This window comes from Amblyraja radiata, chromosome 8 (genome assembly GCF_010909765.2).
Source record: "Amblyraja radiata isolate CabotCenter1 chromosome 8, sAmbRad1.1.pri, whole genome shotgun sequence".
NCBI classification, from domain to species: domain Eukaryota; kingdom Metazoa; phylum Chordata; class Chondrichthyes; order Rajiformes; family Rajidae; genus Amblyraja; species Amblyraja radiata.
In genome coordinates, this window is record NC_045963.1 from 5051150 (window position 1) to 5065106 (window position 13957).

The following is a 13957-nucleotide window of genomic DNA, read 5'->3' on the forward strand; positions in this document are numbered from 1 at the left end:
TGTCGACACTCCTCTCCTGTTCAACAGCACAGTCACATGTGCAGGCATGCCGAGACGTTTGCCATTCACAGGCTGAACAAGCAAACAATTGACATTCATAAGCTTGGAATTAACGTCCTCAATAGGATTTAATGATAACATCTCCCTCAGGAATACTGAAAATGCAAGTGGCCACATATACAGAGATAAAAATATCGGTGTCAGTTTTAATAAAGAATGATATCATATTTCTTTCAAACTAGCAAGGTATTTGAACTCTGTGGTTTTGTCAAAGTCGTGGACACAGGCCCTTTGGGCCAACTTGTCCATGCCAAGAAGGATGCCCATATACACTGGTCCCATTTGTCCACATTTGACCCAAATCCATCAACTCTCTCCCCATAACATCTTTATATGTCTAAATGTCTTTTAAACATTTGTATTTTGGACCAATTATGCGGCACGGTGGCCCATCGGTAGAGTTGCTGCCTGACAGCGCCAGAGACCCGGGTTCGATCCTGACTATGGGTGCTGCCTGTGCGGGGTTTGTACGTTCTCCACGTGCCCTGCATGGGTTTTCTTTGGGATCTCCGGTTTCCTCCCGCATTCCAAAGAAATATTAGAAAGTAGGTGCAGGAGTAGGCCACTCGGCCCTTCGAGCCAGCACCGCCATTCAATATGATCATGGCTGATCATCCAGAATCAGTACCCCGTTCCTGCTTTCACCCCATATCCCTTAATTCCGTTAACCCTAAGAGCTATATCTAACTCTCTCTTGAAAACATCCAGTGAATTGGCCTCCACTGCCTTTGGTGGCAGAGAATTCCACAGATTCACAACTCTCTGGGTGAAAAAGGTTTTCCTTAACTCAGGCCTAAATGGCCTACCCCTTGTTCTTAAACTGTGTCCCCTGGTTGTGGACTTCCCCAACATTGGGAACATTTTTCCTGCATCTAGCCTGCCAAATCCCTTAATAATTTTATATGTTTCGATAAGATATCCTCTCATCCTTCTAAATTCCAGTGAATATCCCAGTCGATCCATTCTTACATCATATGTCAAAGACATATGTAAAGACATACAGTTTTGTAGGTTAATTGGCTTGGTAAAATTGTATATTATCCCTAATGTGTGTAGGATGGTGTTAATGTGCGGGGATCGCTGGTCAGCACGGACTCGGTGGGCCGAAGGGCCTGTTTCCGCGCTGTATCTCTAAACTAAACTATAATTATCCATTCCTGAAACCTAATTTGGGAATTTTCAATTACTAATTAATTTGGTCTTTTTTTTAAAGAAAACATAGAAACATAGAAACATTGAAAATAGGTGCAGGATGAGGCCATTTGAACCGCCATTCATTGTGATCATGGCTGATCGGCCCCTATCAATAACCCGTGCCTGCCTTCTCCCCATATCCCTTGACTCCACTAGCCCCTAGAGCTCTATCTAACTCTCTCTTAAATCCATCCAGTGACTTGGCCTCCACTGCCCTCTGTGGCAGGGAATTCCATAAATTCACAACTCTCTGGGTGAAAAAGTTTTTTTCTCACCTCAGTCTTAAATGACCTCCCCTTTATTCTAAGGCAGTAAAACAGTAGTGAATAAGTAGACAATATAGACAATCACAGTTTAAACGTACTGCTGAATTCAGAGTGCTCTCGCAGTAGTGAGCAGAAATAGCATACCAGACTCAGGGGTTCTTTGGAAGACTGAAACACTCCATTTGCCATTTCTGTCTCCTTGAGAAGTGCGAACAGAGAATTCATGTATGGAATCTGATGTCAGCTTGTCAATCAGAACTCGCCTGTATATCTTGGATGTCTTGTATTCCCATTGGGCGGATTCTCCTCTCTCTCTGTACCGAACCGTGTAATATCTGAAACACATTAAACAAACCACATAAATGACCAGCAGACGAACAGCGAACAATGGCCCGTTTCCTTTGTCATTGTTACTTTTTTGTATATCTTTCATTCATTTGTTCTGTATTTCTCTACATCACCGTCTATATCTCTCCTTTCCCTTTCCCCTAACTTTCAGTCTGAGGAAGGGTCTCGACCCAAAACGTTACCCATTCCTTCTCTCCAGAGATGCTGCCTGTCCTGCTGAGTGACTCCAGCATTTGGTGTCTACCTTCGACATAAACGGTTTGGTCAAGCAACATAGTCCAGATAGTCCACGGCTGATACACGCAGAAAATCAAGATTGAAGAAGTCATCTCAGTCCAGCATTACAATTTTATCTGGATTTTCTTCAATCATCTTTAACTACCATTATTTTGCCTCAATATTGCAATTGCAATTTTCAATCAAATATGCGATTCCACTCAATGTGATTCATCTTGAACCTACTCGATGAAAACAGTGGGTCCGCTCTGTTCTTGCCCAGATCATGACTGAGATCATTAATCCACCAACACTGTCTAAATTTTGGCCTGCAACCATAACGTTAAAATTGCATTATGTTGTCATTGGTGCCTGAAAAAGTGATTTGAGGAGTGGGGGGGGGGAGGAGAGGTGAGGGAAAGGAGAGGTGAGGGGGGAGAGGGGGGGGGGAGGTGAGGGGGGGGGAGGTGAGGAGGGGGGAGGAGAGGGGGGAGAGGAGGGGAGGAGGGGGAGAGAGGAGGGGGGGAGGGGGGGGGGGGGTGTGCATCCCCACCTTGCAATCAACATGGCAGGGATACAAATCAGAGATAGGAGGCAAAAATTCTCTGCAGCATCAAAGCAGAAGAAAATGTCCAAAGACATTGTCAAGCTTGAAAGGGTTCAGAGAAGATTTACGAGGATGTTGCCAGGACTAGAGTGTGTGAGCTATAGGGAGAGGTTGAGTAGGCTGGGTCTCTATTCCTTAGAGCGCAGGAGGATGAGGGGTAATCCTATAGAGATGTATAAAATCATTAGAGGAATTGATCGGGTAGATGCACAGAGTCTCTTGCCCAGAGTAGGGGACTCTAGGACTGGAGAACATGGGTTCAAGGTGAAGGGGAAAAGATTTAACAGGAATCGGAGGGGTAACTTCTTCACACAAAGGGTGACGGGTGTATGGAACAAGCTGCCAGAGGAGGTAGTTGAGACTGGGAATGTCCCAACGTTTAAGAAACAATTAGACAGGTACATGGATAGGACAACTTTGGAGGGATATGGGCCAAGCGTAGGCAAGTGGGATTAGTGTAGCTGGGACATGTTGGCCGGTGTGGGCAAGTGGGGCCGAAGGGCCTGTTTCCGCACTGTATCACTCTATGACTATAATCTGCCATCTGACAACAGGACCAAGAGCCTTCATTCAGATTGTTGCATATTAACATCCGCCATAATGAAGCCAGATTGGCAGGACGTTGGCGGTTGAACGGCACAGCGGTAGAGTTGCTGCCTTACAGCACTGGAGACCCGAGTTCAATCCTGACTACGGGTGCTGTCTGTACGGAATTTGTACGTTCTCCCCGCGACCGTGTGGGTTTTCTCCGAGATCTTCGGTTTCCGCCCACATTCCAAAGACGTACAGGGTTCAAAGGTTCAAAGGTTCATTTATTGTCATACACCAATTGGTGTTGTGAAATTCAAGTCACCATTGCAGCACATTGATAAGAATACTACATTTTATAAAGGAATTTAACATTAAACATGAAAACATCCCCCCACAATGGTTCCCACTGTGAGGGAAGGCACAAAGTCCAGTCCCCATCCCCTTGTCCACCCATAGTTGGGCCTATTGAGCCCTCCGCAGTTGACGCTACGGCAGCCCGATGTTCCAGGCCCTTCTCGCCGGGTGATGGTGCTCCGGTGTCAGGAGAACCCTCCCAGCGGCTTGGGATACCTGGAATGGCCGCTTCCTTACCGGAGACCGCGGCTTCCGAAGCCAACAGGCCACGCTGGATGGAGCTCCACCACTGGCGATCTCGGCGAGAGATCCCAGGCTCCGCGATGTCAAAATCAGATCCCAGGCTCCACAGACCCGTAGCTCCGCGATGTTCAATCGACGGGCTCAGCACTCCTCCTCAGACATTCCCAGTCTCAACTACCTCCTCAGCTCCAGTGCGGCGCGGCGCGGCGACCCGGGCAAGGCATCGCCCGCTCCACGATAGCGCTCCAACGCTGTGCCGCTGCCGAAGCCGTGGCTCTGGCCGGTCCCCTCAGGAAAGGCCGCTCCAAACCCGATAGTAGGCCGCGAGGACGGGTCGAGATGCTGCTTGGAGGAGACCCCCCCCGAGACACCCCCACCCCCCACATAAAAAGACTAGACCTCCAAAACAAAACACTATTTTAAGACACTAAAAATAAGAATAATAAGTGAAAAGACGGACAGCTGCAGGCAGGGCAGCCATATCCAACTGGACGGCAGCCCCCAGTTGCAGTTTTGGGCAGACCTGTTGAAAAACTCTGGTAGGTGATTGCAATTCACCCTGTGATAATGCTTTTGTGTTTAGTTTAGTTTAGTTTAGGTTGTAGGTTATTTGGTTTGGTGTATGCGTATATTGTCCCTAGTGTGCGTAGGATAGTGTTAATGTGCGGGGATCGCTGATCAGTGCGGCCTTAGTGGGCTGAAGGGCCTGTTTCCGTGCTGTGTCTCTAAACTAAACTAAACTAAACTTTAATAGTCAACCAAAAGATCAGGAATAGCTACTTCCCCTCAGCCATCAGGCTATTAAACTCAACTTAAACAAAACTCTGAACATTAATAGCCCATTGCACTTTATCTGCTTATTTATGTGTGTGTGTGTGTATATATATTCAATGGTATATGGTCACACTGATCAGTTCTGTATTTATTCATGCCTACTATGGTCTGCTGTGCTGAAGCAAAGCAAGAATTTCATTGTCCTATCTTGGACACATGACAATAAACTCTCTTGAATCTTGAATCTCTTGAAGATCGCTGGGAAGTTACTTGAGGCATGATAGCAACATAAATGAGCTGCAAGAAATTAATACTTTTAAATATTTGATATTACCAGCAAATATAAGTATTTAATTCTGCCAATTTGGATCATCAAATATAACAGTGCACAGAAATCGGCCACATTTGTGACTGCCTCCAGTTACAAATAAATGAATCGAGTTGCTGGAATCACTTCTATTTGATCATGCAATTTTTAAATTTTCAATTTTAATTTTAAGTATTTAAATTCATTTAAGCTGAAAGATATATTTAAAATAAATTGCTAAAAGAAGGGAAAGTATAAAAATTGAATATTTAATTAATATCTTTAAGGAAATGGAATCTGCTCTCATTCATTCTGGCACAGTCCTACACATCATGAGTGGTCATCGAGTCGTAGAGTGTGGAAACTGGCCCTTTGGCCCAACTTGCCCACGCCGACCAACATGCCCCAACTACACAAGTCCCACCTGCCTGCATTTGGCTCATATCCCTCTAATGCTATCCTTATCCACGTCGTGCCGGTCCAAATGTTTTTTACATGTTTTGATAGTACCAGCCTCAGCTGCCTCCTCCAGCAGCGCGTTCCATATACTCACTACCCTTTGTGTAAAAAAGCTGCCCTCCCCCCAGGTCCCTATTAAATCTTCCCTCACCTTGAACCTATTTCCTCAGGTTTTTGATGGATGAAAGAAACAGAGAAAAATAGGTGCAGGAGTAAGCCATTCAGCCCTTCGAGCCAGCACTCAATGTGATCATGGCTGATCATCTAAAATCAGTACCCTATTGTTGCTTGTCTCCTGCTCAGACTCAGATATATCAGGCCCAGGAGATGTGTTGACTTTCATATGCATTAGGACCTTCAGCACCGCCTCGACCATAATACTGATTGTCCTCAAGACACTCCCATTGACTGCCCCAAGTTCCCCAGAGCTCAAGACTTTCTCCACGGTAAAACAGAAGTGAAATACTCATTGAGGACCTTGCCCAGCACCTGTGGCTGCACCCAGAGTTGACCAACTTGATTCCTGAGGGCCCCATTCTCTTTTTATTTACCCTTTACCCTGAGGTAGAAAAAAAATGCTGGAGAAACTCAGCGGGACAGGCAGCATCTACGGAGAGAAGGAATGGGTGACGTTTTGGGTCGAGACCCTTCTTCAGACTGATGTCGGGGGGGGGCGGGAAAAAGAAGGGAAGACGCGGGGACAGTAGGCTTTGTGGGAGAGCTGGGAAGGAGGAGGGGAAGGGAGGAGAAAGCAAGGGCTAACTAAAATTCTCGGTCAATGTTCATACCGCTGGGGTGTAAACTGCCCAAGCGAAATATGAGGTGCTGCTCCTCCAATTTACGCTGGGCCTCATTCTGGCCATGGAGGAGGCCCGGGACAGAAAGGTCGGATTCGGAAATGGGAGGGGGAGTTGAAGTGCTGAGAGACCGGGAGATCAGGCTGGTTAATGCAAACCGAGCGCAGGTGTTGGGCGAAGCATTCGCCAAGCCTACGCTTGGTCTCACCGATGTAGAGAAGTTGACACCTGGAACAGCGGATGCAATAGATGAGGTTGGAGGAGGTACAGGTGCACCTGTGCCTCACCTGGAAAGAATGATTGGGTCCTTGGATGGAGTCGAGGGGGGAGGTGATGCGACAAGTGTAGCATTTCCTGCAAGGGAAAGTACCAGGGTAGGGGTGGTTTTGGTGGGAAGGGACAAATTGACCAGGGAGTTACGGAGGGAATGGTCTCTGCGGAAAGCAGAAAGGGATATCCTAAGTGTACTTTTAAAAAATCTGCTAGTATTATCCTTAATATTATCTGCCAGAGCTATCTCCTGTACCTTTTTTGCCCACCTGATTTCCTTTTATAGCATGGCCCCGAGTTCCCGAAACTCCTCATGGCTACACTTGATCCCAGCTGTCTATACCTGCCCCATGCCTCGTCCTTATTCTTGACCAAAGTCTCAATTTCTCTGGTCATCCACACTTCCTTACACTCCCCTGCCTTGCCCTCCACTCTAGCATGGCCTGGAATCTTGGCACCACACCTTTAAACACATCCCACTTTCTAGTTGGTCAAACAACCTGCTTCAATCTGCTTGAGCGAGTTCAGCCCCTGTCTCACTTAGGTGATTTTTTCAGCGACTACAGGCGACTAGGCTGCCGCCACATGGTCGCGGGGTGACACCTGTATGGTCGTGAGTAGTCTCCTCAAGTCGCCTAAAGAGTCGTAACGTTTTTCTGATCGCCGCTGGATTTTGAAATGTTCAAAACTTTTCGGCGACTGTGGGCTTGACGTAGCTTGTCTTCTCCTGTCGTAGGTGCTGTCGGATAACGTTGGTGCTGACTTCGGTGAATTCCATTGGCGACTACCTACGTCAACCGGCGACAGGTGCCGGCGACTGAATTGTCTTCAGTTGTCGCCGACAGGGTCATAGCTTGTCGCGGGTGGACGTGGGTTGACTTCGGTTGTCGCCTGTGTGGTCGTAGGTTGTCGTAGGTGGACGTCCCAATGGGTCGCCGGTTGTCGGTAGCTTGACGTCGCCTCGGTGGCAGGTTGTCGTAGCTTGCAGTAGACATTGTCATAGGGGGGGGTCCAGTCGCCACTTTTTTGGCGACCTGGTACGACGGAGACAGTCGCTGGCAGTCGCTGTAAAAAATCACCTAAGTGGGACAGGCCCTTAACAGAACAGTGGTTGCTGGTCCCAAAAGGCTCATCCACAAACGCTTCATCCACTTGCCCCTCAATAATACCTAGAATAGATCCAGCATTGCCCTCTCCCATGTAAGACCCTCCACATATTGCTTGAGAAAACTATCCTGAACACATTTGACAACTTCTGCCATGTCTAAGTCTTTTGCACCACAAGATTCCCATATTAGGAAAGTTTAAATCCTCTACTATGACAACCTGATTAGACCTACAGCTCATATAGTCATGTGATAAGAGCAGAATTAGGCCATTCGGCCCATCAAGTCTACTCCGCTACTATCATGGCTGATCTCTCTCTCCACCCCAACCCCATTTTCCTGCCTTCTCCCCATAACCCCTGACACCTGCATTAATCAACAATCTCTCTATCCCTGCCTTAAAGATATCCACTGACTTGGCCTCCACAGCCTTCTGTGGCAAAGAATTCCAAAGATTCACCACCCTCTGACTAAAGAAATTCCTCATCTCCTTCCTAAAGGAACATCCTTTAATCCTGAGGCTATGACCTCTAGTCCTAGACTCTCCCACTAGTGGAAACATCCTCTCCACATCCACTCTATACAACTGCCTGTATTCTCCTGGCATATTGGCTCATGTGATACCCGCTGACTATTGGGGGTCTGTAGTACACTCCCAACAAAGTGATCATCCCTTTCTTATTTCTCAGCTCCACCCACATAAGCTCACCGGACAGTATTTAATACTCTCCATGTAGCCCAATAACACCACACGGTTGACAAAATGACAATAGTGGCTGAGCCTGGAGGTGACAATAGCACAGATGAAGGGTTCAGCATGAGATTGGCTCAGTTAACAATAAAGGAAGGGGTGGTTACAAGGCTGGCAGTAGGAACATCTTATGAAGCACCTGCAGCATTACATAAGGTACCAAGCTTGCAGAAAAACCTGTTTGTGGATTATCTAGACTTGGGCGTTGAGGCACAGTTTTGAGTCACCTTATATTCAAAATATTCAAAAGCTCAAAAGAGAGTTAGATAAATCTCAAATATAGAACAGTGAAGGGATATGGGGGGAAGTCAGGAAAACATAGAAAATAGGTGCAGGAGGCCATTCGGCCCTTCGAGCCAGCACCGCCATTCATTGTGATCATGGCTGATCGTCCCCAATCAATAACCCGTTCCTGCCTTCTCCCCATATCCCTTGACTCCACTAGCCCCTAGAGCTCTATCTAACTCTCTCTTAAATCCATCCAATGACTTGGCTTCCACTGCCCTCTGTGGCAGGGAATTCCACAAATTCAGAACTCTCTGGGTGAAAACATTTTTTCTCACCTCAGTCTTAAATGGCTTCCCCTTTATTCTAAAACTGTGGTCCCTGGTTCTGGACTCACCCAACATTGGGAACATTTTTCCTGCATCTAGCTTGTCCAGTCCTTTTATAATTTTATATGTTTCTATAAGATCTCCCCCTCATCCTTCTAAACTTCAGTGAATACAAGCCTAGCCTTTTCAATCATTCCTCATATGACAGTCCCGCCATCCCAGGGATCAGTCTCGTGAACCTACGCTGCACTGCCTCAATCACAAGGAACTGATTGTGGATGATCAGCTATGATCACAGTGAATGGCGGTGCTGGCTCGAAGGGCCGAATGGCCTCCTCCTGCACCTATTGTCTATTGTCTCACACAAAACAAATAAAAAATATGAATGCAAGAGAGGTTACAGAGAAGATTTACGAGGAAGTTGCCAGGACTAGAGGGTCTGAGCACACGGGGATGAGGGGTGATCTTATAGATATGTGTAAAATCATGAGAGAAATAGCTTGGGTAGATGCATAGAGTCTCTTGCCCAGAGGACCAGAGGTTTAAGGTGAAGGGGAAAAGATTTAATAGGAATCTGAGGGGTACCTTTTTCACACAAAGGGTGGGGGTGCATGGAACAAGCTGCCAGAGGAGGTACTTGAGGCAGGGACTATCCCAATATTTAAGAAAGAGTTAAGGGCCTGTCCCACGGGCGTTATTTGCGCATCAAGCAGACGGCGCGCAAAGATTTTTTGAATCCCAAATTCCTGGGGCGACGCGCGACCACGCGTCACTGCCTAGGTCACCACGCACCATGCGTGCGTCCCATTTGGGCCTGTAAATTCTGTCGCCTAAATGACTCGCAAATGACACCCAAGTGAGACAGGCCCTTTAGACAGGTACATGTATAGGACTGGTCTGGAGGGATACGGGCCAAACGCAGGCAGGTGGGTCTAGTGTAGATGGGACATGTTTGTCGGTGTGAGCAAGTTAGGCCGAATGGGCCTGTTTCCACGCTGTATCACTCTATGACTCTATGACAGTGTCCATTTTCACAGTTTTATATAAATAGCTCCGATATTATAAATAAATCCACACAATTCAATAACAGTAAATGTTGGAGCTTATTCAACATATACGTACCTGTCTGAGGTTGCACCAGAGGTCTTTCCATTTTCAAATGCAGGGTCGACCCACATAACAAGCACAGATTGTGGACTCATAACTCGAACTGAAATGTCTTTGGGTTCATGTAACTCATCAGTCTCTAAAACAGTAATGTAAACAAAAGTTAAATCAAAGTCTGTGAACAGAAAATCTATGATACAAGTTTAAAAAAACACACAGCTACAATTACTTGGGAATTAAGGCCCTGCCCAAGTTGGCGGATAAACTAATGCTACTTAGTTGTGGACACAAAAGGCACAATTGTATTTGATTAATCGTGAGTTTTTATAACTAGCAGTAATTTGTGATTTTAAGCAGAAAGATTAGTTTCTGGAGGAAGAGAGAGCTGGGAGGAAGCAAATCAAGACACATAAATATTTGACAACTCTTAAAAAATATATACTGTACATCTGCTAAAAATGACTATGCCAAAGTTACTGGGCGTGTTAAACTCCCAAAGTGGGCCAAGGCCAATTTTGAGGTTATTAGACAGGAACATGTCGAAGTGAAGTGGAAGATGCCTCGTACAAATAAAGGGATATCTTACAGGTGGGAGATTTCAAAAGATGAGATTGAGAGTGTTTATGGGCCTGTCCCACTTGGGCGGTTTTTTAGGCAACTCCAGGAGACTATGCGGTCTCCACATGGTCGCCGGTGGTCTCCGCGGTGATGCCTGCATGGTCGTGAGTAGCCTCCTCAGTCACTCAAAGAGTCGTAGCGTCTTTCTGGTCGCCGATAAATTTTCAACATGTTGAAATTTTTTCGGCGGCAGTGGCGACCGTGGGTTTGACGCCAAATGAACGTAGCTTGACGTAGGTGCTGTCGTAGGTTGTCACCAGGTTAATGTAGGCAGTCTCCAGGATATCGTAGGGTGTCGGCAGGATGTCGGAGGTTGCCGACAGGATGTCGTTGGTTGTCGCCAGGTGACTTAAGTTGTCACTAAAAAAATCGTCTGAGGGACAGGCCGATTAGTCCAGTCGCCGGTTTTTCAGCGACCTGCTACGACTATGACTGTCGCCCATTAGGCACTTCATATTCCTGTTAGAATAACAGCCAGCATTGTCCTAATGTTAGGACAATGCTGGCTGGTTCAGGGGATCCTGGCTGATGAGGGATATTTAGGCTCTAGTGAGGATAATGGGGATATATATATAAATCACATATGAGTAGTTAGGATCACGTGAATCCATTGAGGAATAAAAGAAGTGAAGGAATGCAGTTAAGACAGAAGTTACAAGTGCAAAAGAGGATAATATATAGTTCTGGGAGACATGATAAAAGAATATCCCATAGGTTATTTCGGTAAATTAAGAGCAAAGGGTAACAAGGGAGAGAATAGGGTCAATAAGGTCATCTATTTGCCGAACCACAGCACTTGGGCCAGATGGCAAATGACTACTTCTCATATGTATTTACTGAGGTGAAAATTTGCAAAGGAGCTACAAGGATGATAACCAAATTACAAAAGAGGTATTAGCCGTCTAAAGAACATTAAAGAGAATAAATTCCCTGGCCATAAGAAAGTATAGCTTTGGTCATTGTAAGAAGCTGGGGCCCTGGTAAAGATATTTACAGCATGTTTAGCCACAGGAGAAGGTCTGGAAGTCTGGAGAGTGGCTGAAGGTAGTGGAGCCTCACATGAGTGATGGATAAATGGCCGAGGAGATTCCGAGATACAGGATCACCCAAAGATTATAGAGCAGAGCAAGATGCGCCACTCTGCGAAAAAAGCGTAGTATGATATGGGTATGACATGACGCCATTTTAATGAGCTGCAATTTACAATAATATTAATAAAATTACAATAACATTAACTAAATATGTGAAGTGATGGATGCCAAAGATGATAGGGTGGATCAATATTTGGAACGGATGACACCAAAGATACTAGAGGAGCATTGCCCGCTGCCTCGGGAGCGCCGACTGCGGGTAGACGCTTGAGGCTCTCCCACCGGCCACCTTCATCTGGTATCGGGGGGACCGAGAATCAGTCCTGGATCAACTCAGGAGTGGAGGAAATGTCCTCTTCCCCCAAAGATACTAGAGGAACCTCTAGTATGTTTGCTTTTCCCTGCGACCTGATGTAAGAACAGATTGTATAACTGTGGAACCCGTCCCCGCTACCAAAGATGTCGCGTTTGGCATAAACAAATGACGGCCGTGACGTTCCGTTACGTACTACACGTCAGTCCATTGGATTTCGGAGGAGTGGTCTATCTTGCTCTGCTCTATAATCTTTGGGATCACCTGCATTGGACAGGCAACGACTGATCAGGATAGTCAGCACAGCTTCCTGTGTTAGAAATCGTGCCTCACAAATTTGACAGAGCTTTTGTGGTGGCGTCAGGGATGGCAGCCTCGCCAACAGTCTGTCTGTCTTTTCGTCTTTTTTGTAATTTTTAGTGTGTTTTTAAAAGTTTGTGTTAATGTTCTCTGGTTTGTTTTATGTGGGGGGTGCGGGAGGGGGTTCTGGGGGAATTTGTTTTCAATCTCTTACCTTGCCGGAGATGCGATTGTTTCCGGGTCGTATCTCCGGTCGCTCTGCGGCCTAACATCATGGAGCTGGCGGCCTTGCTCGGGACTGACATTGAGCCCCACCACGGGGCCGTGGATTTACCATCGGAGGCGATCCCTTGCCTGGGATCGACGCTCCAACTGCGGCCTGCGGATTTCACCATCGAGGAGCTCGCAGGAAGCTCCAAGCCACACGAGGTTCGACCAGCTCAGAACCGGGGTCCGATCGCCCAGCGCGGGGAGCTGAGATCGCACCGACAACGGAAGGTTTGAGTGCCCCGACCACAGAAGAACAAAGAAGGGAAGAGATTGAACTTTTTTCGCCTTCCATCACAGTGAGGAATGTGGAGGAGTCACTGTGGTGGATGTTCATGTTAAAATGTATTTTGTATGTCTTGTTGCTTTTTATTAGTATGACTGTATGGTCAAATTCCTTGTATGTTGCAAAACATACTTGGCTAATAAAGTATGATTATGGTTATGATATTGACGAGACCGCATTCGGAATATTGTGTGCTACTCTGGTTGCCGTGCTACAGGAAGAAATGTGTGCAGAAAAAGTCACCAGGATATTACCAGGACCTAAGGGCTTGAATTATAAGGAGAGGCTGGATAAGTTGGGACTTTTTCCCTGGAGTTTGAAGACTGAAGGGTGACCTTATATGCAAAATCATGAGATGCATATGTAAGGTGAATGGTCACAATCTTTCTCCAAGGTTAGAGGAATCCACAACTTGAGGGCATGGGTTTAAGATGAGAGGGGAAAGATTTAAAAAAGACGCACAGGGAAATATCTTCATGCTTGGTGTGAATGTGGAAATGCCCCCAGAGGAAGCTACAGAGGTGGGTATAATGGTAACATTTAAAATACATTTAGACAGGTACATGGATAGGAAAGGTTTAAGTGAAAAGGGACAGACACAGATAAAATGGGAATATCTCAACTGTAAAACCTAGTTGGCATGGACGAAGGATCTGTTTCCATGCCGTATCACTTTCTGTCTCTTACGCTTCATCTTTATTTTGTTGTCGTGACCCCATTTTACACTGCAACTGCATCCCTTTGTAATCACTCTTGCCCTTCCCTTTTGTTCTTCCCTTCTCCACTGACACCACCATAACGTCTTCTGCAGTTGTATAGGGCTCTGGTGAGACCACATCTGGAGTATTGTGTACAGTTTTGGTTTCCTAATTTGAGGAAGGACATCCTTGTGATTGAGGCAGTGCAGCGTAGGTTCACAAGATTGATCCCTGGGATGGCGGGACTGTCATATGAGGAAAGATTGAAAAGACTAGGCTTGTATTCACTGGAGTTTAGAAGGATGGGGGGGATCTTATAGAAACATATAACATTATAAAAGGACTGGACAAGCTAGATGCAGGAAATTGTTCCCAATGTTGGTGAGTCCAGAACCAGGGGCCAGAGTCTTAAAATAAAGGGGAGGTCATTTAAGACTGAG

General features: G+C 46.3%; 1 protein-coding gene across 3 annotated transcripts in view; it reads right to left on the reverse strand.

Moving 5' to 3' along the window:
• The window catches only part of fndc1 (fibronectin type III domain containing 1), a 215133-nt gene that overhangs the window by 123719 nt on the left and 77457 nt on the right, over nucleotides 1-13957 (reverse strand). For all 3 annotated transcript variants that reach the window (XM_033025078.1, XM_033025077.1, XM_033025076.1), the window contains exons 6-7: nucleotides 9960-10083; nucleotides 1665-1855 (exon numbers count right to left, since the gene is read on the reverse strand). In XM_033025078.1, coding sequence (XP_032880969.1) covers nucleotides 1665-1855; nucleotides 9960-10083 — 315 coding nt within the window. The remainder of the gene's footprint in view (nucleotides 1-1664; nucleotides 1856-9959; nucleotides 10084-13957) is intronic.